At 34.7% G+C, this 23,949-nt stretch overlaps 1 protein-coding gene across 1 annotated transcript in view; it reads right to left on the reverse strand.

Moving 5' to 3' along the window:
* SdhA (succinate dehydrogenase, subunit A (flavoprotein)) overlaps window positions 1–23,949 on the reverse strand; it is a 311,617-nt gene that overhangs the window by 255,331 nt on the left and 32,337 nt on the right. Inside the window, exon 2 of the mRNA XM_090411417.1 lies at window positions 9,161–9,247. Coding sequence (XP_090267543.1) covers window positions 9,161–9,247 — 87 coding nt within the window. The remainder of the gene's footprint in view (window positions 1–9,160; window positions 9,248–23,949) is intronic.

The following is a 23,949-nucleotide window of genomic DNA, read 5'->3' on the forward strand; positions in this document are numbered from 1 at the left end:
TTCCTGAATTCTATAGAAATGGCATTATGAAGCTTTCACAATGTTGGAAAAGCATTATTGATTCAAATGGAGAATATATACCTGATTAAATTAGCAAGCAATTTATTTTTTATATACACCTTTCAAAACTTAATGCCAAAAATTACATTACTTTTGGGATGACCTGATATAGTGTTAAAAATGGAATATATATATATATATATATATATATAATTATTAACTGACTTAAACACCGAGAAAACAAAACATATAAAATATTTAATAAGGTTTCACTACTAGTTTCATCGGAAATGCCAAATTCATCAGGTGAATACAGTACCAGGAAGTGAACAACATCTTAAAAATATATTGTACTTTTTTATCCCCTCAAAAATTAGGAATTATTTCCACACTAGCTCATCGGGCGAGATCCTTGTTGTCAGAAGAAGAACTTCAACATGAACTTTGTTACCTCAAAAGGACTTTCTTAAATAATGGTTACTCTCTTAAGAGTATCTATAATAGTCTTAGTGAATGTGATCAACAAAGTAATGAAGATAACTCAAACCCGACAGCCTACATCTCCTTACCGTATATCAGTTCTCTTTCTCCTAAACTGGCATAAATCCTGAAGAAATTTAATGTTAAAACATATTTCTCCACCTTACCAAAACTCCGATCTCGCCTCAGTCAACCTAAAGTAAAACACAACCTTCTTCAGTTCCCAGGAGTCTACAAATTCATTTGCAGTTGTGGCAAACCATATTATGGCCAGACAGAAAAGTCTCTCTCTCTCCGCCTAGAAGAACATCAACGTGACATTTCTTACAACAGAACCCGTGCTAGTGCACTATCCAGCCACATTTTATTCTCTGCTAATACCAATGTTGAAGGACGACAACATCAAATAGACTGGAACTTAACTTCATAAATGCTCCGATGAATTAGAGAGATGTATCTTGGAATCCAAAGAAATAGCTCTCGACCCTGCCCATCTAAACAGCAATCTCAGTTACAGCCTACCCGATTCACATAGTGCTGTAATCCAGTTTTGGCATGCTCGTGATATTATTCACACGCAACGTGCTTCACGCCCAGAACTAACACTCTGACTCCATTTCAAACACTACTACTACTTCTAAACTGTGTTTGTTAAAGTGCAATATCTTTTTAAGATGTTGTTTTCTCTCTGGTACTGTATTCGCCTTATGAAGTCGGCATTCCGATGAAACTAGTAGTGAAACCTTATTAAATCTCTTATTATATTTTTTGTTTTCTCAGTGTTTAAGTCAATTACTAATTATAAACATGCCATTAAACTGAGTCAATCATTTTTGTGTGTGTGTGTGTGTGTGTGTGTGTGTGTGTGTGTGTGTGTGTGTTACAGTTAAAGTGATAAATCCAGTTATTATTAATAATTACCGGTTAAAGTGAACAATTAACGATAATTAATCGCTTGAACTGGTTAAAGTGAATAATTCCTACGTGAGTCTGGTAAATGTAATAAAAACATGTTTATAGGTTTTATATATAGGTTTTCATTCTCAATATAAATTATGACAGCTTAGGTTAGATTATAATGAAAAAAGTAAGGAAAGTACTTCTTTTGCACTCAATGAAATCGGAAACCAGAAATCATTATAAACTAACCTAACCTTTATTGGTTAGGTTAGTTTATAATGAAAAAAGTAAGGAAAGTACTTCTTTTGCACTCAATGAAATCAGAAATCATTATAAACTAACCTAACCTGGATGTCACATGTCGAACCAGTAGTTTGTCGTGGGCAGATTAATGGGGATGAAAGATAAACGTTGTTTTAGGCAGATAAATGGGGATAACAAATAAAAGTTGTTGTGGGCAGATGAATGGGAATAAACGTCGTTGCTGTACCTCTTTCCTCATCAATGGAGAAAAACACTGATCAATGTTTTTCTCTGAACTATCTATTATCCCCATTCATCTGCATACAACAACTTTTGTTATCCCCATTTATCTGCCCACAATCATTAAGCTCAGCCCACAACAATGTTCATCTTTCATCCCCATTAATCTGCCCACGACAAACTACAACTACACTCTGGTTCGACATGCACCAGGTTAGTTTTAGGTTAGGTTAGGTTGGTTTCCAACCTAACCTAATATTGAAAATGATTTCAACCTAGAAAGATTAGGTTAGTTTATAATGATTTTTGATTTCATTGAGTGCAAAAGAAGTACTTTCCTTACTTTTTTCATTATAAACTAACCTAACCTAAACTAACCTAACCAATAAAGATTAGGTTAGATTAGTTTATAATGATTTCCAACCAATATAAGTTAGGTTAGATTAGTTTATAATGATTTCCAACCAATATAAGTTAGGTTAGGTTAGTTTATAATGATTTCTGATTTCATTGAGTGCAAAAGAAGTACTTTCCTTACTTTTTTCATTATAAACTAACCTAACCTAACTTAAGCTGTTATAATTTCTAAGTTTTAAAAGAGGTAAACCGTGAGTAGACATAACTATACATAAAAATATAACGGAAAAACTCACGTAGAAAAATTATTTAATGGTATAATTTTCGCCCGTGTGTCACAGGCATCTTCAGTACAATTAGGCACAAAAATTAAACATTAACTGACAATTCCAAAAAGCGCCACCTAAGTAGCTGGTGTAAGATAACTAAAAAGGTCAATAACTTTCCTAAAAAAAAAAAAAAAAAAAAAAAAAAAAAAAAAAAAAAAAAAAAAAAATTAATACAATAAAAAGTTAGGAAAGATTAGCTGATTTGTAAAGTACTATCTCCCATAAAGGGGACAGACGTAAGCCGTCGGATCTGTTTAAGTTAGGAGAATGAAGTAGAGTTTCACATGCTTCTTTATAAAGGCGTTCCATGAGAAACTGACTTTTGTGAAGAACTCTTGTCTTTTTCCAATGAACTCTGTGTCTAGTGAAGATGGCATGTTCTGCAAGTCCAGACTTTTCAGGTTTAAAGTATTCAATATAAGATTGGTGTTCTTCTAGCCGAATGGAGGCAGATCTTCCCGTTTGTCCGAAATAACATAATCCACAAGAGCACGGAATCTGGTAGACACCTGGATGATTGAGATGTGGAAGCTTGTCCTTTGGAGAAGCGAGAAAGGTGGAGAAGGCAGGAACTATTAAAACACTGGTTCATCGGGCCCACTCCTTTTGTTCTACAGACGATCTTTTACAGAAAGAAATACGATATATAACTTCTTCCTTTCTATCTAATGGCTATAAGAATTGCTTCATTAAAAGAACTTTGAGTAGATTTAATATGTCTCCCTCTTCAAACACAGAGGAAATAACGCGCATTACCATCCCTTATATACAAGGCATCAGTGAACGTATAGCAAAAATTTTAAAACCACTGAATATTTTTGTTGCCTTTCGACCTTTTAGAAAAATCTCCACCTTTCTCGCTTCTCCAAAGGACAAGCTTCCACATCTCAATCATCCAGGTGTCTACCAGATTCCGTGCTCTTGTGGATTATGTTATTTCGGACAAACGGGAAGATCTGCCTCCATTCGGCTAGAAGAACACCAATCTTATATTGAATACTTTAAACCTGAAAAGTCTGGACTTGCAGAACATGCCATCTTCACTAGACACAGAGTTCATTGGAAAAAGACAAGAGTTCTTCACAAAAGTCAGTTTCTCATGGAACGCCTTTATAAAGAAGCATGTGAAACTCTACTTCATTCTCCTAACTTAAACAGATCCGACGGCTTACGTCTGTCCCCTTTATGGGAGATAGTACTTTACAAATCAGCTAATCTTTCCTAACTTTTTATTGTATTAATTTTTTTTTTTTTTTTTTTTTTTTTTTTTTTTTTTTTTTTTTTTAGGAAAGTTATTGACCTTTTTAGTTATCTTACACCAGCTACTTAGGTGGCGCTTTTTGGAATTGTCAGTTAATGTTTAATTTTTGTGCCTAATTGTACTGAAGATGCCTGTGACACACGGGCGAAAATTATACCATTAAATAATTTTTCTACGTGAGTTTTTCCGTTATATTTTTATGTATGTTATAATTTCTATTGAGAATGAAAACCTATATACAAAACCTATAAAGATATTTTTATTACATTTACCAGACTCCTGGTCTGGTATATGTTAAAGTGAATAGGAATTATTCACTTTAACCGGCTAAAGTGATTAATTCTAATTATTCACTTTAACCGGTAATTATTAATAATAACCGGATTTATCACTTTAACCGTAACATACATATATATATATTTATTGTGATTGTTCAATACAATGAATTCATTACCTAGAATGACTTCTAAGCTTGCCTAATTTAGTATCATTACCAGTTTCTTAGTGATTTCTTTTACACTGGTCAATGTTTCTAATGGTGCTGTAAATAAAACAAAATTTTATTTTAATAAAATAAGTTAAACTTATTTTATTAAAATAAATTTATTTTACAGCTCTTACATTTCACCATTAAAAGCAGTCAACATATCAAGTTACCTATATCTGTATTTTTCTCCAATTATTTTTTGTTTCAAGCATATGTTATTTTTTTTCCTGCTAATCTTTCACTGTCCAATTCTGTTCAAGTGACAACACCACCTTTGATGAGCTATGCTTATACATTCACCAATATTAATAAATTTCAATGCTCTATTCTAATGTCTTCATTTTTAATGCCATTCTACTAGTAATGCCATCTGTTCACTCCCCCAACTTTCCTCAACTCTTATCTATTGTCTTCGGTCTCTGATCAATTACTTTATTTCGAACTCAAATCATATCCATATGCTTCTCACTATACCAGCTTTGCACATCATGTTATCTATCTCCATATCTAATTCAACTTCGACGCTAACACTGTGACCAAGTAGCTAAAATATTACTTGTTTCATATTAAAGATTCACTATTAAGAGGGGTTCCCCATTGTCGTAGGGTGCCATCAGGGATCAACTCTGAGCCCCCTACCTCTTTGATCTGGTCATGGATGTACTAGTGGAGGATGTCAATGAGGCGGCGCCATGGAGCACGATGTTTGCTGATGATATTGTTCTCTGCGAATCATCCCGAGAGAAGCTTGAAAAGACCCTGGAAGAGTGGAGAAAGGTATTGGAGGAGAGAGACATGAAAATTAACCGGGTAAAGACCGAATATATGTCAATGGGAAGTGACGAGGATATGATCATACGACTCCAGGGTGAAAGGTTAACTTCAAGGAAGAAATTCAAGTACCTTGGGTCAGTCGTCAAGAGGAATGGTGACCTGGATGAGGAAATACAGCACCGAATAACATGCGGCTGGATAAACTGGAGAAAGATGAGCGGGGTCCTGTGCGACAAGAGAGAGAGTTGTAAGATGAAAGGAAAGCTGTATAAGATGGTGGTGAGGCCGGTGATGCTCCATGGCGCAGAGACGTGGCCTATAACAAAGGCACAGGAGAGAAAGATGGAGGTGGCAGAGATGCGGATGTTGAGATAGATGAGTGGTGTGACAAAGAAGGACAGGATAAGGAATGACTACATCAGAGGGACGATCAAGGTGCAAATGATCGGCAAGAAGGTGCAAAAAAAGCAGGCTGAGGTGGTTCGGTCATGTAGAGAGAAGGAGTGAAGAGTATGTTGGTAAACGAGTAGAGCGTGTGGAGGGAAGGAGGAAAAGAGGCAGGCCCAAACTCAGATGGAGGGATAAGGTGGCAGAGGATCTTAGGGAGAAAGGATGGAGTCGGGAAAATGCCCTGGACCGGAGAATCTGAAAGAAGATTAAAGATGGGAATGCTGACCCCGTTTAACACGGGATAAGACATAGCGAAAGAAGAAGATTAAGAATATAGTTGATTTCTGGGCTTTCAGATCAAAATTTGTTACAGCAGCTACTTAGTTGAGTTCAAATACTAAGTGAAATAAATTTTGAAATGCATTTATAAAATTATATAAATCAAGTAGATATTAAATCCAGCATTATTTCAATTATGCATTTATAAAATATTTTAAATTTATTTAAAAATAAAATTATTTTTATATGAACATAAAATATAGTAACTTATGTAATGAAGAAGCATAAATAATATGAGGTATAATCTAAAAAAAAATATGATTTTTTTCCCCATCTTTCCCTTTCTCTCAGATGTTATTTTATCTACTATATCCTGATGAACCATTCACAGTAGTTTTCTTGCAATATTTTGTACTCTGCAAATTCAGCCTAATAAAAATAACCAGGTCTACTTGTTAGGTGTCACTTCTCCCCAGATAACTTGAAGCAAAACCTCACAATATGAATAAATACAATAATTAGTGACTATTCAAGTAATCAGCCACAGCACTGAAAATCTTGAAACTAAAACAAGTATTATCTAAAGTAATTTATATACTATACATATTATTGATTTCTTTAGTGAACTTATTAATGCACCATACAAAAGAAGTTTAAAAAACAAAGCAATGTTTTGTTGGTAGTAGAGGTTTGGGATACAATAATAATAAAATGTTCAAACAAACTGAACAGTGATGTGTGCATTTACTACACTCTGTTAGTCAATGCTTTACATGTGCAAGAGGAGTACACTATTTACTTTTCTGCACTTTAGAGATTCATTTACTGTGATCAGGATTCAGTTCCCAGGTCTTCAAAAGGCTATGTAATGTTTTTTTTTTATTCTAGTGGATAGACTGTCTAATGGAATAAACTATTTTGCTACTTGTACATGAGAAATATGAACCTGTTACTGAGTTAGTTGCCAATATCACCAAGATCTAACTTCCAACTGATAAGACCTAAATAAAGGTGATCAGGATTCAGTAAATAACAGATAGCTTCCCAGGTCTTCAAAAGGCTATTAATGTTTTTTTTTTATTCTAGTGGATAGACTGTCTAATGGAATAAACTATTTTGCTACTCATACATGAGAAATATGAACCTGTTACTGAGTTAGTTGCCAATATCACCAAGATCTAACTTCCAACTGATAAGACCTAAATAAAGATCGAAAACCATCTAGAAAGTCTCTCTGCCAACATAATGTAAGGTAAAACACACTTCTTAGGAAGTGCAACCTATGTTACAGGATAGTATAGCAACTTGGAGTTAAGTCAATTGCTCTCGTTATATAAGATCACAAAAGATACTCCATGTGCAAACATTTATGTTTGCTGACACTAGAATAATATATCAATGAAAACAAGAATATATGATTTGTTGTCAAATAAACTACATTCAGTATAGTTTATTAATGTACTTCTAACTGTAGGGTAATTTATTAGTAAAGATTTGAAGTGGTAATCAGAAAAATGTAATGTACATTGCACAACAGATACACTGGTTTAAAAGAAGAGATTATATTTATTAGGCTCAAGTAAATACATATCGCAACTGTCACTGAATCTCAATTTAAAAATGTCACATACCCGTTTCTGGAATCTAACCCAAATGGTATGATCAGCCCATCCTCCAAGGAGTACCAATCACAGCCTTGGGCTTTTTAAACAAAAAGATCTTGACCAGTAACAAGGCAGATCACATTTTATTCAGAATAGAGCTTCAACACCAGTGTGAAACTAATGCAACCAATTCTCCTTCCCTCTTCAGAAAAAGTGAGCAGTCAAAACACTACAGAGAGCAATCAAGTAAAGCTAATAGAATTATGCTCCAAAGCATGCTTTTGCTAAAGTTTCTTCATAGAATTCATTCTTTATTTCCTCATTTACAGCTGTACCGAGTTCATGTTTTGAGTTGTTTTCACCAGACTAATATCAGTTTCTTTCTGCAAATTACCTTCTCCTATCCATATTTTCTTTTATACTACTACTTTGAAGTGATGTAATAAATCACGACCACTTAAGCCTTTCATTACATCAGAAGTTTAAGTTTTAAAATTAATCTAAGAAGTGTAATAATAATGAAAAACTGCTGATTTCCCAATCCAATATTATTTAACAAAACAACATAAATGCTGATTCCATTGCAAGTGAGTAATAGTTTATAGACTACTACTTCAATGGCAGATAATGTGGTTATCATATAAATATCTGCATGTACTACTACATGATGAACTTTTTTTCTTTTTTTTTGAATACAGCAAAATACAAGTTATGCATGTTCAGCTTAAGCAGTTTGCATTAGTGATTTCTGATTTTCTAGAAATTGTTTTGGCTGAGGAATGCAAGGTTGTGTGTACATGGAACTTTGCCGTTTTATGTGAAAACTATATGGTGAAAGTTTAAGTTCAACCTTGGTCAGAGAAGTTTATATGCTGATTATCTTTGAATTTTAATTTACCTGTAGCAGTTGACTTTCTTCCCACCCACCCCTTCTCCCCAATTCAGTGAACTCTGCAATATGATTTCTAATTCATTTTCAAAGAAAAGCCTTTAGAAGAAAAATTGTTGTTATGAGAGAAGACCAGAAAAGAAAATGAAGGATATAAAATTAGGGACTAGATTTTGCAACATCAGAAACGATGCAGAAAAAAAATGGAAAGAATTTAGCCTTGCATATTGGGCATCAAAATGAAAGAAGCATTCCCATTTAAACTATAATGATTTAAGGGGAAAGCCTTAAATATACAGTGTATATGAATCTAGTGCCAGATGGTTCTGGCACTGTGACAAGTAGCTAAAATATTACTTGTTTCGTATTAAAAGTTCAACTATTAAGAATGTAGTTAATGTTTTCTGGGTTTTCAGATCAGTTTTAATGTTAAATGAAATTCAAAAAAATCATGATTTCCACAATTTAAACTGAAAGCCATAAATCATGACCGAAATTATCAAACTGGCCCATTTTTGAAATGTTTCCAATGAAGAAAGGAGTGCAAAAGCTTAAATGGATGCCAAATGTGTATTATGAAGAAATTCACAGGAAGAAATGATGCTGCACACAAAAGACATCAGATGCTTTCTTTAATAAGAATGCTCAGAAGTCAGTGTCAAACATAGTGAAGATTATGCAGTGCAAATAGTTATTTATACTGCTTCTTTCTGCTATTAAATTTTCATGATTTCATATACTGAATTAAAATAGACATTTAGTTTTTACTAAAAGTCAAATCTTCCATTTATGAAACTTTCCTGTTTCCATTCATCTTGGAAATATTTCTCAAGTTATGTGAATTTCAAGTTACATGACATTATCAGAGAACACATTACTTACATAACTTAAAGTATTACTGCATACTAATAAGATACATATACATACATGTCCAGATGAAGTTGCACTTGATGTCTGCTTTCCTTCAACCGTAAAATGAAAATTTGATGCATTGGGCTGCCCTGCATTTAATTTCTGAAATTAACATTTTAACAAATATTAATTCAAACTTCATTGGATTAGCATCAATTTTAATACAAATTATACTAAGTGGTAATTTTCTCTCTTCCCGGATTCAAAAATGAGTGCCATGAATACAAATCTCACTGCTGTCAAATTATCTGCAATCCTTTTCAAGCACATTCCCTAGAAATGTATATCAGTAGATGATGTGATTATTATGAGCAAATTTAGATATTTTCTTATACGAAAAGTTGTCTTTTCTTAAATGTTTCGTCCTTTACCTCAAATCCAAAGTATAAAAGAAAGATACCATTTTTAAATGTCTGCATAAAAAAAATAAAAAAATTTATACCAAAGTTGGCTCACAGCACCTCAAGAAAGATTTAGTTTCTCTACTGCTACAACCTGGATTAACATCAAAATACATCCAAGAAATAACTCACTATAATGTAAAACAAATTCAGAATAAGCTTCACATTATAATGGATTCTTAGGGAATTGATTGCATCAATCCTTCTAAGTACAAAAGTTAGCCATGAGGTTACTTCATGTGCAAACTTAATTTCTAGAATTAAATTTGTACATGAAATGACATGCACAATGTAATGCTTTTCACAAGATAAAATATGGATAAAACAATATAATTTTTAAGTACAATACACCGTAAATCAAACAGTATACTAGAATGACATGGCCCATGCATGCATGACAAAGCTCGTTTGAATTTTTCAAGAATTTAGATTTTTTTTTCTAAAGCAATCAAGAATGAAATCTGCTGATAGTACAAAATTTATACATTCTATGGACATGAAAGTGGCAGTGAGTAAAACGAGTATCTGCAAAACTTATATAGTATCTCACAAAACAGATGATACTGCATTTCTTGCAGAGTCATCTGAAAATATGTACACTTCTGAAACACACAGACACCGAGGTGATACAGCCCAAGGTGTTATTTACACAAACTGAAAGAAAGAAAGGAACGATGTATTTAGATGCATATCTGGACATATTAGATCCATAAGATCTGTCATAATAGTGTGATCCTTCTGTACCAGTAGGCAAGGGTTTAATGCTCTCATACTAAAATTTAATAGAATGAATATGGCACAAAGAGAAATAATTAAACAGCAGGATTAATCATTTTGATATTTCATCTGTCACAGAGGCATCTTCAGGAATACAATATTAAAACTGTAATAACACAAAAACACACATAAAACAAGAAATTAAACTATAAACTTTAAAAGTTTATAGTTTAATTTGAAGTTCTAATGGGACTTCAGAATTTAAAGTTTCCTGAAGTCCAATGGGAGGAGATTCTCTATAGGTATTGTTGGGTGGCCTTGGCTGCTAGATGGGAGGCCTAAAAAAAAATTTAAGTTTCCAAATTTTGGGAAGTTTAACAAAACAATAATTATTGAGATTAAGCTGGGTTTTGAAATTTATGATGTGATAAAGCATAATAGTTTTATTCCATGTGATCCTATGCAAAGTATTCACAAGGCATGGTCAGCAAGACCTGACAGACTATAATTTGTGGCAGCAGATATATTGTTTTGTGTTCATGTAGATGAATGCTACATCTCCCAATTTGACCACAATATGATAAGTTACAGAAACAAGGAACCTAGTAAACACCTGGAACAGGGAAGGAAATGAATCCTTAAGAATGCAGACAAGGGAAGCCAGCTTCAAACGAGGTTTGAAAGTACAGCTACAGCAGAGATATTTCTTTAAAGTGTTTTTCTTCTTTTTTTTTTTTTTTTTTTTTTGCAAAGTGTCCCAGATATAGAGATTAGTAATGGCATTACTGTAGTCTGTATGTTGAGAGGGACAGAAAGTTTGTAGATTTCTGACATTGTAATCACTGGACAGACAGTTCAGCAAATAAAGGCAAATTCAGTTGTAAGGGAAGCTGGATAAAACAGAGGTGAAAGGTCTGTTGACAAGGATTTTTGATAAGCATTTTGATGGAGAAAGTCTATATCTAACTGTGTTGATGAGTTTTCTATAAATCGAGAAAGAAAGGGTGCAATAGAGAAGACGTGTCATTAGTTTAAATAATAATATCATGGCGAGCTCTGATGTCACCTGCTTATTTACAAATCTCCCTTTATAACACTTAAAATGTACTGAAAAATGTCTGATCCCACCTAACATTATTGATCTCTTTAATTTTGACATCCATACTGGTTACCTTCCTTGGAAGGACATCTTATTTAAATAGATAGAAGGTACGTCCATGGGATCTCACTCTTCTGCCCAGTTTCTAAATAGAACATTTTGAAAAAAAAAAAAGCTTTTGATAATGCCATTCTTAAACCTTCTATTTGGTTAAGATATAATGATTATGTGTTCTCTATTTGGCCACATGGCTCAGACACATTAGACCCCTCCTCAACAACCAGCACCCCAGAATCCAATTCACTATAGAAAAAGAAAATTACAATAGCCTGCCTTTTTAGATACTCTAATCATATGTGTACACAATGGCACCCTTTCTTAATGCTCTCATACTAAAATTTAATAGAATGAATACACAAAGAGAAATAATTAAACGGCAGGATTTATAGGAAACCCATCCACACAGATAGATACATAAACTTTTCTCTCATCCCCCTTCTCAACAATTTGGTATCATCAAAAGCCTTGTCAACAGAGCCTCCAACCTCTGTTCTACCCAGACTTCCCTTACAGATGAACTCGCCTTCATTTGCCAAACCTTCCTGTCGAATGGTTACAATACCAAAACAGACCTACTAACTATTGGTCCTTTCCACCTCCTCAAATCCCTCTCAAAATAGAGCCTACATTAATGCCATTACTACTCCCCATATCCAGGGCACCACTTACAAAAAAAAAGCTGCAACTTTAAAGAAATAAACTCTCTCTGCACTGCTTACAAGCCTCATTTGAAGCTGGCTTCAAATCATCAATTCTGAAACTGATTTTTTTTCTTACACTAATGAACTATATTATTCTATGATGCTCTGCATTAATTAGACAAAATTTTTCCAGATAACAAGAAGAACCATTCCAAACTCTGAAGATCATCAACATACTTGTACCATAATGTAAGTTTGGGAGCAACTTTGCTCAGGAAGACTCATGATGTATATCATATGTAGAACACATCAGGAGTTATAATACATTACATTTTTTTTCTAACTAATGACTTCAGTAAGACCTTTGTCAATAAAACAATTCAATAGTTATTACAAGATTCCTGCTTCTGCTAAAGAAGAAATTACATTCTGTTACCTTATGAAAAAGGAATATCACAACATACTGCTAAAATTCTGAAGCAGGTTAACATTTATGTTGCATTTGCTCCTATCCAGAAATTCTCTACTTTTCTTTCTTCACATAAACTTACTCAGTTAAGCTTTTGAGTGTCAACCAGATTGCTGTTCTGACCAATATTCTTCTTGATAGTCTGGAAAATTCTGCCTCTGTTCTTCATGAGAAACATAATACATATATCAACTATCATACACCTGAAAATATGGCCTTGCAAAATATGCCATCTCTACTAAACCAGGGTTCTGTGGAAAAAGAAAACTTTTATATTAAAAGTAAATCTACTTTTACTTTTTCCAATGTAAAGGCTTTGATAAAGTAGTGAAACACTGCATAACTTCAACCTGAGCAGGTCTAAAGGCCTATGTTAATTTCCTTTGTGGGGAAATAATACTTCAATCTGTTAACTTTTTCTATTCTAAGAATTTATTAACAATTTACTAAGGCTTCATGGCACTTTGAATTTGTTTTCTGTTAAATTATTATTATTACCGTCTGACTTCCATGGAGTCAGAGACTCATTGTGGGAGGTACACACATACACGCACACGCAATACTCATCCAATCATACTTTAAACTGATTCAAGGTGTCTACATTCACAACATCCTCTGGCAACACATTCCCACTCACCTATTACACCATGTAAAAAACCTGCCTCTCACTCCTCTACTTGCACCCTCCCATACAGCTTCCATGAATGGCCTCGTGTTTTACCCACCTCTTCCATTCTATGAAAAGTCTCTTCCACCTTCTCTGGCCCTTTCTAACATATCCTTATCACCAAGAAAACCTAGTGATCAAATCTACCATTGTATAAGGCCTGATCAAGGCCTTATACAATGGCATCATAACCTATTTCTGCACATCAGGGTCTTCCGCATCACTGTCATTATCCAACATGACATCTTCAAAACTTGTGCAGTGTGGCCCCTGAATTTCAGGTCCTTGTTCACCACCACTCCCAGGTCTCTCATCTCCTCTACCTCCTTTAAAGTTTCCCCACCAAGTGTATGCTTTGCATCCCATCATTGCTTACCAAATTTCAAAACTTTACACTTTGCAACATCAAACTAACAGTTCCACTTACCTGCTCATTCAACAAACTATTCAAGTCTACTGCATAACATCTGCTCAATTCTGCAATGCTCTCCCCAATTTTGCATCATCTGCAAACAGCTGCATATCACCAGTTGAACCATCCTAATATCATTAATATTGAAATTGAACAACAATGGTCCTAAAATTGACCCCCTGCAGTATACCACTAGTGAATTTCCTCTTTCGGGACACTGCACCTAATAAGTTTTTGCAAAATCTAAGTATACCACTGTATATGCATCTCCCTTGTCTAAGACATCTGTCACCTTGTTATAGTACCTAAGTTAGTAAAACATAATCTCCCTTTAACAAACCAATGCTGACAACCACAGAATTCATAAGTTTAATGGAGTGAAACAGTACTAGGAAACAATTAAAAATAGTATTTATTATTATTATTATCCTAAGATCCCACCCATGGAATCAAAGACTCATCTAGGAGGTCCTTTTGTCATACACACAGCTCATCGTACCTTGCCTTAAACACATTCAAATTCTCTGCAGACACCAGACTCTCAGGCAAGGCATTCCAGTCATGCACAACTCTGCATGCAAAAAACCTGCTTCTCAATCTCTTGTTCACACCCTCCCAATACAGCCGTGCTGTATTGTGAGGTCGAGAATTGCATCTATTCAACCTTTCCTCATATTCAACATTCAAGAGATCAGAAACTACCTCAGCTAATAACCTGTGGATCCTTTTCAACATCTCTTCATCCTTGAGAATACTAAGTGACAAAATCTATGCATAGTAGTCCATATGTAGTCTAATCAAGGCCTTATACAATGAACAAGAATCTCCTTACTTCTACAAGTTAATATCCTCTGCAACCTTCCCAGATTATTTGTTGTGTTGTCCTCACAATTTTGGCAATGTCTCCTCTACATTTCAGATCTTTATCCAACATCACCCCAAGATCTTTTATTTCCTCCACCTCCAATAATATATCCCCCACCAAGTTTAAATTCTGCATCCCATCTTTGTTTCCCAAATTTTAAAACCATCCATTTTGCAACAATGAACTCAGGCCTGGCTGGTAGCGTGTGCGAAGTGTGCAATATACACAGGCACCGCAGAAGAAAAGACGCCTACAAGATGTAAAAAAATATGAGATAAGAGTTTAAACAAACAACGAATGGTACAGAATGGTAGATATAATTATGAATGTACGTCGTCTTCCGTTCGGGCCCCTTCAGATCTTTCCGGAAACAAACAAATAAATTCTGAAATTGAATCCTGGAACCCAATTATATCACTGTAATTTCTGATTAAAATTTACGAAAATATACCTAAAATAGTTCTTTATTTTTTGATGTATCATAAATCAACTTATGATTAATTGTTGAGTTCTGTGTAAGGGCAGTATCCTAATTTTAATTGGATCAGATGCATGTGGTCCAGCACTAAAAGTAGGCTTACTACTGATAACTCATTCTTCGACATTCGAGCCTGTTATATTAGTGGGCTGTTAGGGCAGCGTCAGCGACACAAAATAATCGGCGAACTCGAGTTCTAGAGTTCGTAAAATTGTCTTATCTATTTTCGTTGAATCTTCAAAATTAATTTATTTATTAATGCAAAATTAATATAAAGAATATTTGAATAAATCTCTTAACTTTATATTACTATTTTATATTATTTTGAAAATTTATATAACTTGAAAAAAATTTGTATAAGCAGGACTAATCCATAGGTAACATTATACTGTAAAGCGGTTTTCATTTGTTTTTCTTATTTCCTGTTCGTTTTATTCACACTTTATTCAAAAAAAAAAACTTTTTTGGAAAGGCGCTAAACATTAATTGCACACACAAGAGAAACACTACGCGCCAGTCCTGAATGAACTGGCATCCCCACTTACATGCCCAGTCATTCAATCTATTGAAGTCTTCTTGTAAGGCCAGAACATCTGCTCTACTCCTCACAGTTCATCCTAACTTTGTACCATAATGCAAACAACTGAATATCCCCATTCAAATTGTCCCTAATGTCATTAAAATATAGGTCAAACAGCAATGGCCCTAAAATAGATCCCTGAGGCACACCATTAGCGACTTCATTCTTTCAGGATATTGCTCTCCCCCCCCCTATACACAACTTGCTGATACCTATCAGACAGTCAATCTCAAATCCAATGCACTAGTCTAATATCCAATCCTATCTGCTCTAGTGTGACTATCATCTTATCATGCAGTAATCTAACAAAAGCCTTTACAAAATCTAAGTATACTACTGTGTATCCATATCGTTAGTCCAATGAGCCATCATATTATTGTAATAAGTAGATTAATAAAACATGACCTCCATTTGCAAATCCATGCTGTCCTTCAAAGATAATACCATTATATGATAATACCAATAAAAATGCAATACCAATTTAATGCTTCCAATATTTCATTTCAGTTAGGGACATCATCAGGGAGTACAAAATGAAAAACGCACAAACGCAGCATGAAAATAACTAAAATGTGCAAAAGACTAGAGTCCTAACTCTGTGGGGCACCCTCTATGGACACTTGTTGCAGCCTAGGATGTAAACAGATCTCTAAGTATTTCCCATATTTTGGGTTGTTTTATGCAACCATATATATTTAAATTAAATAGATTGGAAGAACTGATGAAGAACTGATGAAGGCCCACAACATCCCATATAAAATGGGATGTTGTGGGCCTTTCAGAGATAAGAAGGAAAGAAGAAATTCTCATTCGATTAAAAGATGGACATCTACTCTACCACCGTGAATGTGACAGAAACTCAACTGGTGGGGTAGGATTCCTAATAAACAAAATGTAGGATTCCTAATAAATAGAACAATCAAGGACAATGTTTGTTAATAAAATAACATCAAGAATAGTTGAACTAAGTCTCTTCATAAATAAAAGATATGAACTGAAAATTATACAAACATACGCCCCAACTACGGACCATCCAGATGAAGAGATAGAAGATTTCTATGAAACATTAGAATCCACATTAAATAATTCTAAAGAATTCTACATACTTATAATGGGTGATTTTAATGCCATGATTGGAAGCAGAGATGACCATCTGAACTACATCGGTAAATTTGGATTTGGACAGAGGAATGAAAAAGAAGAAAGACTTATTGAATTCAGAGAAGAAAATAACCTCTTTATAATGAATGGCTTTTTCAAGAAGAAAATGAACTGAAAATGGACTTGGAGAAGACCAAATGGACAAACTTACAATGAAATAGACTTCATCCTCTCCAACAGAAGATATATAATAAATAATACCGAAGTGCTTAATAGATTTAATACAGGAAGTGACCACAAACTAATAAGGGCAAAAGTATGGATCAACAAAAAATGGGAACGGAATAAGCTCATAAGTAAAAAGTCCAATTTAGTGAATCTACAAAATCTCTACCACAATAAAGGCAGTTATACAGAATCACTCAAAAATGAACTAAAAAAAGTTAAACACAGCTACTACCATCGATGATGCTAATGAAATCTTAACAAAATCTATCTTGAATTGTGCACTAGAAATAGGATGTGTAAAAAGGCACCAAAGAGAGGAAAAACTAAGAGAGTTTAACTAAGAGAAAACTAAACCTTAGATCTGATGAAAAGAAGAGATATGAAAAGAGATTTGAATGACACCAATAAAATAGAATATGCGGAAATATATAAAACTATACGTAAAAGGATGAAACATGAAATTAGATCGTAGGAAAATTTAAGAAACAATAAAAAACAAGAGTAATATGAAGGTCCTACGACAACATTATCAGTTGGAACAAAGGAAATAGCTGCTGTAAGAGGAAAAAATGGTGAATGAACTGATAAAAAATAGAGATGCAATAATCAAAAGAATTCAGGAATTTTATACTGAACTCTATGAAGACAAAGACCGAGACATCCAAGAATCATCTATGGATAACTCGAGTGAAGAAGAACACAATGCCCCTGAGATCTTACAAGGTGAAGTGGAAATGGCACTCAGGAAATGAAGAATGGAAAGGCCCCAGGAGAAGATGGAATTATGGTTAACTTCTTAAAACTGGGAGGAAGTCCTGTCATCAAACAGCTGACTAAACTCTTTAATAAATGCCAAAAACAGAGAAAAATTCCAAAAAATTGGAACAATTCACTTCTAATATTAATTTTTAAAAATGGCAATAAGGAAGAAATTAAAAACTGCAGACCTATAAGCCTTCCCACCATATATAAAGTCTTCACAAAAAATTATAAATAATAGAATAAAATCTAAACTAGAGGGAATGCAATCCTGTGAACAAGCTGGATTTAGAAAGAATTACAATACTTTGGACCATATTCACACGTTAAGACAGCTCATTGAAAAATCAATTGAATACAATAAACCCTTATGTCTGGCCTATATAGACCATGAAAAAGCATTTGATTCAGTTAAAACATCTGCAACACTTAAAGCTCTTGAAACCCAGGGAACTGAGAAACCATATATTGAAACACTAAAACATATTTACAATAATGCAACTTCTGTAATTAAATTATATAAAAACAGTGAAAAGTTCCCAATACAAAAAGGCATCCAGCAAGGTGACACCATATCTCCCGAATTATTTATAGCTGCACTAGAGGAAGTCTTTAAAAGCCTTGATTGGGAAGCTTTCGACTTCTTGCCTGATTAATGCATCAGTCTCTCTCCTCTGGTTGAGGGATAGTTGACTCTCTTATCTGGGACTGCTGCCAGCTGTTTCAGTACCGCATCAAGACGGTCCATTAAGGGCTGTTGAAGTCATTCAATTTCCTGTTTCACCATTGATCAAACTTCTTCCATATAAACTAGCCCCATCTCCCTTGAGGTGTTGGTCCCACTGTCAGTCACTCGATATGCTTATACCTAAGTTGACAAATTTTTTCTCTAAATTAGTCAAACTCTCTCTTAAATTCTAATGCACCTTGATCGCCTGACTTGAATCCAAAACCAACTTACTGTGACTGATCGATTAATATGTTTTAAGCAATCAAATCACATCCTACCGGCTGCGCCATTGTTATATATTGTTGTCTGCACCACTGTTATGTCGTTACTTTTCCTATAATATTTTACTTCCTTTATGAATTTACCACTCTACAATAACTACAAGACTTACAAAATTCCCCTGACTCTAATATCTGTATCACTTCTTACGTGTTCTTTCTATAAGGAAAGCAAATTCTATATCTCTAGCCGATTCCTAATTTTACTCATGCTTACCCTGACTGTTAAAGGTTATTCCTTGCTAAAAGAAACGAATCCACTAATTTCTTTCTGGGGCTATCTCCTCTTCAGATATTGACAAAATTTATTTTTTAAAGCAGCGCCAGCCAATATCTTAGAATAGAGGGGACTCTTATTCAGGGAGACTTTTCCAGACTTTTGGTGCACATAAGTGAATAAATTTAGTGCTTAAACTCATAAATTAAATGCTTTACTGTGGCTAAGTAAATTCTGGTTTGCAGTCGCAACCTCTATAATAACATGTTATATCTTTCTTTCAATCCCCCCCCCCGGCCATGGTTCAGATAAATGAGTGGTAGTTTTGATTCATATCACAGGCAAAACTCAGGTATAGAAGAAAAAACATACTTATTGGAATCTAAAGACATATACACTTAGACCAATCTCACTTTCAATTAGTTCAATGACATGCTAAATCAAACTGTATCAAACTGATTAATACTCTAATGCATGAACAATATATCCTTCTTTTAAGTTGGAGATTAAACACACACATAATATACACTTCTTCCAATCAATATTCTATCTACCATGCTAGTCTTGCACATTAAACTAATCATTCCGGACAATTTATTTTATGGACATTAGCCACTGCTAAATAATCACTTAAAGTTCTTAAATACTGTCCATACTCTATTATTACACTACAATGATCTTTCCCTTTTACCAACTGGGTAATTATACAACAAAATCTGTACTTTACCATTTCTTGGGGCAGGATCTCCAGATCCGTCTGAACTGTCCTTCTTTGTTTGAATTACCTCTCGATACTTCCATAAGCCTGCGTCCACGTGGTGGGTCACTATGGTCATCAGATTAGGCTATGCTCTGCAACTGGCGTTTTTTCCCTCGTCTATGTTTCTCGATGTTTTGGGCCATCCTTGTTTCTATGGCGGTTCAAGTCTACGTCCGCGATATTATTCCGTCGGAACTTTCAGCGGAGCGAAGACGGCATATGCCAACATCTCACGCTTTAGTACCAGTAGAAATTCAGACATCGAAGAGAAAGGTGTACCGTCCGATATCATACTATTGCCAAGAAACACCATCAGGAACTTCCGGTCCACGGGAGAAGTCGAATCATCATCCAGCAAAATAGGCAAAAATAAATCCCTGAGAAAAGGGTACAAACCCTTTTTATTCTCCCTTCACTCCCCCCCCCCCCTTTTAGCACCCTGTTATTAGCTGCGATAGCACCCTCTTACTTTTTTGCAAGCTTTTTCCCACTCACTACTTTCTTCGTCCGCAAGAATTTCGGCACATCGCGAGATCTCTGGCAGCGCTTTACGGAAAACGAATGTGCGTCGCTTTCAGAGATTGCCAATGCCTCAGGCCTGCCCATGACCTATGGACTATTGTTTACATCTAATTTACCCATTCATTGTATACATGATGCATTCATATAATACTAATTTATACACCAAGTTCTTTACATGGTATTACAATTCTACTGAAAGGAGGTAATTCTATTTCTATTTAGTTAGTACTTCATTTCTTCTGCTCAAGTACAAGTTTTTTCTCTCAGCTGATTTTTTGGACTTGTTAAATCCTGAATGAATTGTTTCCTTTTAAAAGTTCTTCATTCAGGATGTAACACTTTGGAGGCAGTACAAGATGATAGCAGGGGATGAAGATACAAAGGGCAAGCCAGGAGACTAACTCAGTAAGGACAACAAAAGTGCAGTATGAGCAGAAATTAGCAAATCAGGCAAAGAAAAACTTTAGACTATTAAATTATTTCAGGAAATTACAACGTATAGGAATATTAATTAAAAGAAACTTTAATAAATACAGGTCACCCTAGTATAACGCGGTACTTATACAACGCAATTTCAATATAGCGCGGTACAAATTGTAGTAACCCTTGTTCAACGTGGTTCTTATACAACGCATTTTTAGATAAAAACACGGTCTACAAATTGTAGTAACCCTTTATCTTTTCATATATTTTTAACTGCGCGACTTAAAAATCAAATTTTATCTTCGTTAAATTTGCTTCTGCCAATATTGCGCATATAAGGAGCGAATTTATATTAGGGGGAAATACCCTTTAGCACGCATGTACATCAATTAATTACCGTATAAAGCGCATTAAAAATCATGTGTGTTAATCTCAAGCTGAGCACTTTATTTTCTGGTGAGTTACAAACAATATGTAATGCTTTTTTTATGTAAAAATTTTCTTTTTATAGTAATAGTAAGCCCTCTATGTGGCCATTACTATAAAAAGAAAATTTTTACATAAAAAAGCATTAGATATTGTATGTAACTCACCAGAAAATAAAGTGCTCAGCTTGAGATTAACACACTTATGATTTTTAATGCGCATTCCTGGCAGAAAACGATGACAACTTTCAACAATAAAGACTTTATATGGTAACTAATTGACGTACACGCATGCTAAAGGGCATTTCCCCTAATATAAATTCACTACTTTATATATGCGCGATATGGGCAGAAGCAAAATTAACGAAGATAAAATTTGATTTTTAAGTCACGCAGTTAAAAATATATGAAAAGATAAAGGGTTACTACAATTTGTAGACCGCGCTATATAGAAATCGCATTGTATAAGTACCGCGTTATACGAAGGTTACCTGTATTTATTAAAGTTTATTTTAATTAATATTCCAGTATATGTTGTAATTTCCTGAAATAATTTAATAGTCTAAAGTTTTTCTTTGCCTGATTTGCTAATTTCTGCTCATACTGCACTTTTGTTGTCCTTACTGAGTTAGTCTCCTGGCTTGCTCTTTGTATCTTCATCCCCTGCTCATCTTGTACTGTCTCCAAAGTGCCTTCTTCCAGATTTCATGTTTAATCCCCTCATTCATCTATTTTATACCTACCTTATTTAGCCTTTTGACCTTCAGAATACATTCACACATTGATGCTGTTATGTATTTCTTTGTCAGTTTCCAAGCAGTATTTATTTTCATAGCACTCAACTCCTCATTCAATGCTATAGCTCCAAGCAGTCTCCTAAGATTGTCATAATCACCAGCCTTGTACTTCCACAAATATCCTTTCCTCACAAAAGTATGCATATGGTTAGCCACAACCCAGGTGATCACTCTCACCAAATGGAAGCAAGTGCAAAAGCCCACTCAAAATTACATCGTCTGATGAAATAATCAGATCTAAAACTCTTGATCCATGCATGCACTCCTTTACATGCTGCTTGAGATAGTTGCCTCGTAAGAACTCAGGATCGTTTTTCTTATTCCCAAATGCTATCTCTTCATTCTGATCTATACCACTATAATTCGAATCCCCCACAATAATCACGCCTCCTTTGTTCACTAACCAAAGTTTCCACCCTCCACATTCCCTGGCCTATAGCAATATTCAACTAAATATCTCTTCCTGTGAACCTCCAACTCACACCAAACTGCCTCATAACCATTGCCACTATTTTCCTCTTTCATGTGGTGGAAGAAAATAACCCTGCTATCATCAGCAGCACTCCCCTCCCTTCTTGTCCTTTCTAATCCTCGCAAAAAACACCGTAGCCTTCCATTTCTTTTCTCATTAGTATACCATCTTTATTCACCCATGTTTCACTTATGATTTTGGTGCAAATAAACTCATTTCATCTCTCTTATTTCTGATACTCCTGGCAATTGTAAATAAAACACAGCAGCACACTTTTAGGTCTATAACTAGTCCTATCCAAGCCACTTGATGGTTGTAACTTCCCCATCATACCCACCTTTGCCCAATCACCTTTCTCACCACTTAGCTCATGTATCCGTTCAGCCTCAACTTTTGCACTCACATCCCAATATCTATTCCATTTCTATGCTGATCATCCTCATAGATACATTCACTACTACTTTTAACATCCATTCTCCCTAAGTGTCTCCCTGTCCACCCAGGATCCCCATTTCCCTGTTCCTCTTGCATTCCCATTCTCTCTTCATCTCTCACACTACTACTGTTTCCAATAGTAGTAGTGTGAGAGAATGTGTGCACTGTATTTGTAAATTTTTGTTATGCTGTTCCATTTTTGTACTGAATGCAAATTTTTGTAATGTGATACATAGGTGCAAATTTTACTAATAAAGAATTCATTTTAAATTAATCCTCTGTTCCTCATTCATTTTAATCATGTTGACTTATATTCCTATTTTGAAAAGGTTAGTAACGACTTCAAAAGATACAATGGCAAGAATATAAAAGAAAACTGGAATTTGTGGATGTCTGAGGAGGGACAGATTTTAAGGGAACTGCATGACAGAAGATGGGCACATCGAGTAATTCTGAGTGACACGGGTGGTGAACAGTTAGAGAAATTGCTCAAGTGTTGAATATTCAATGGTAGTTTTAGGAATGAGATGAAAACACAGATAACACAACTAATATAATTCCCTAAGTGCTAAGTGCTGTATAACTGAGAGGAGACCTCCACATAGCCTTTAAAAGGAATGCAGAGAACTGACCTAATGTCCAATCCTCACCTTCTCGTGGTACACCTTGTTAGCTATCTACCTGGATAATGAATGATCAAGGATGGGCTGGCAATTTGGGACTTTCAAGTTAGCCAACCAAACTGTATTCTTATCGGCTTAAACCTCAATGTACAACATGATATAATCTCATGATAGCTGGGACATCACCCAGTCAAACAAAGCCCCATTGTTTTTGCCAGGGAACCAGGACCAACAGCAAAAAGTCAGCTACTGGAACAAATCCTGAAACACATCCCAACTCAACATCAGAGTCAAAGATCAGTACTATCAACATAAGAAACCTGAATGTTAAAGAAATGGAGCTAGCTGAGGAATTAGATAAGTACAAAATCAAATTCAGCAAAAAGGAGTATCTACAGTATTTAACAAAAAATACAAAGCTAAACTTGAATGGCAGGCAATATCAAGTAGAGTGATGTGGGTAAATATCAGGATGGGAAACTGGACAATGAGACTTATTTATGCTTATGGTCCCATAGAAAGTTCCACTAAAGTAGAAGTAGAGGAATTTTTTCAGGCTTTAGAGAAAGCAACTGACACAATGAAAAAGGAAAAGTTGGTTCTTGTTGGAGATCTAAATAGCAGAATAGGAAATGACTGTCAGAC

Source organism: Typopeltis vanoorti, chromosome 21 (genome assembly GCF_054136105.1).
Source record: "Typopeltis vanoorti isolate ZY-2024b chromosome 21, IOZ_Tvanoo_1.0, whole genome shotgun sequence".
NCBI classification, from domain to species: Eukaryota; Metazoa; Arthropoda; class Arachnida; order Uropygi; family Thelyphonidae; genus Typopeltis; species Typopeltis vanoorti.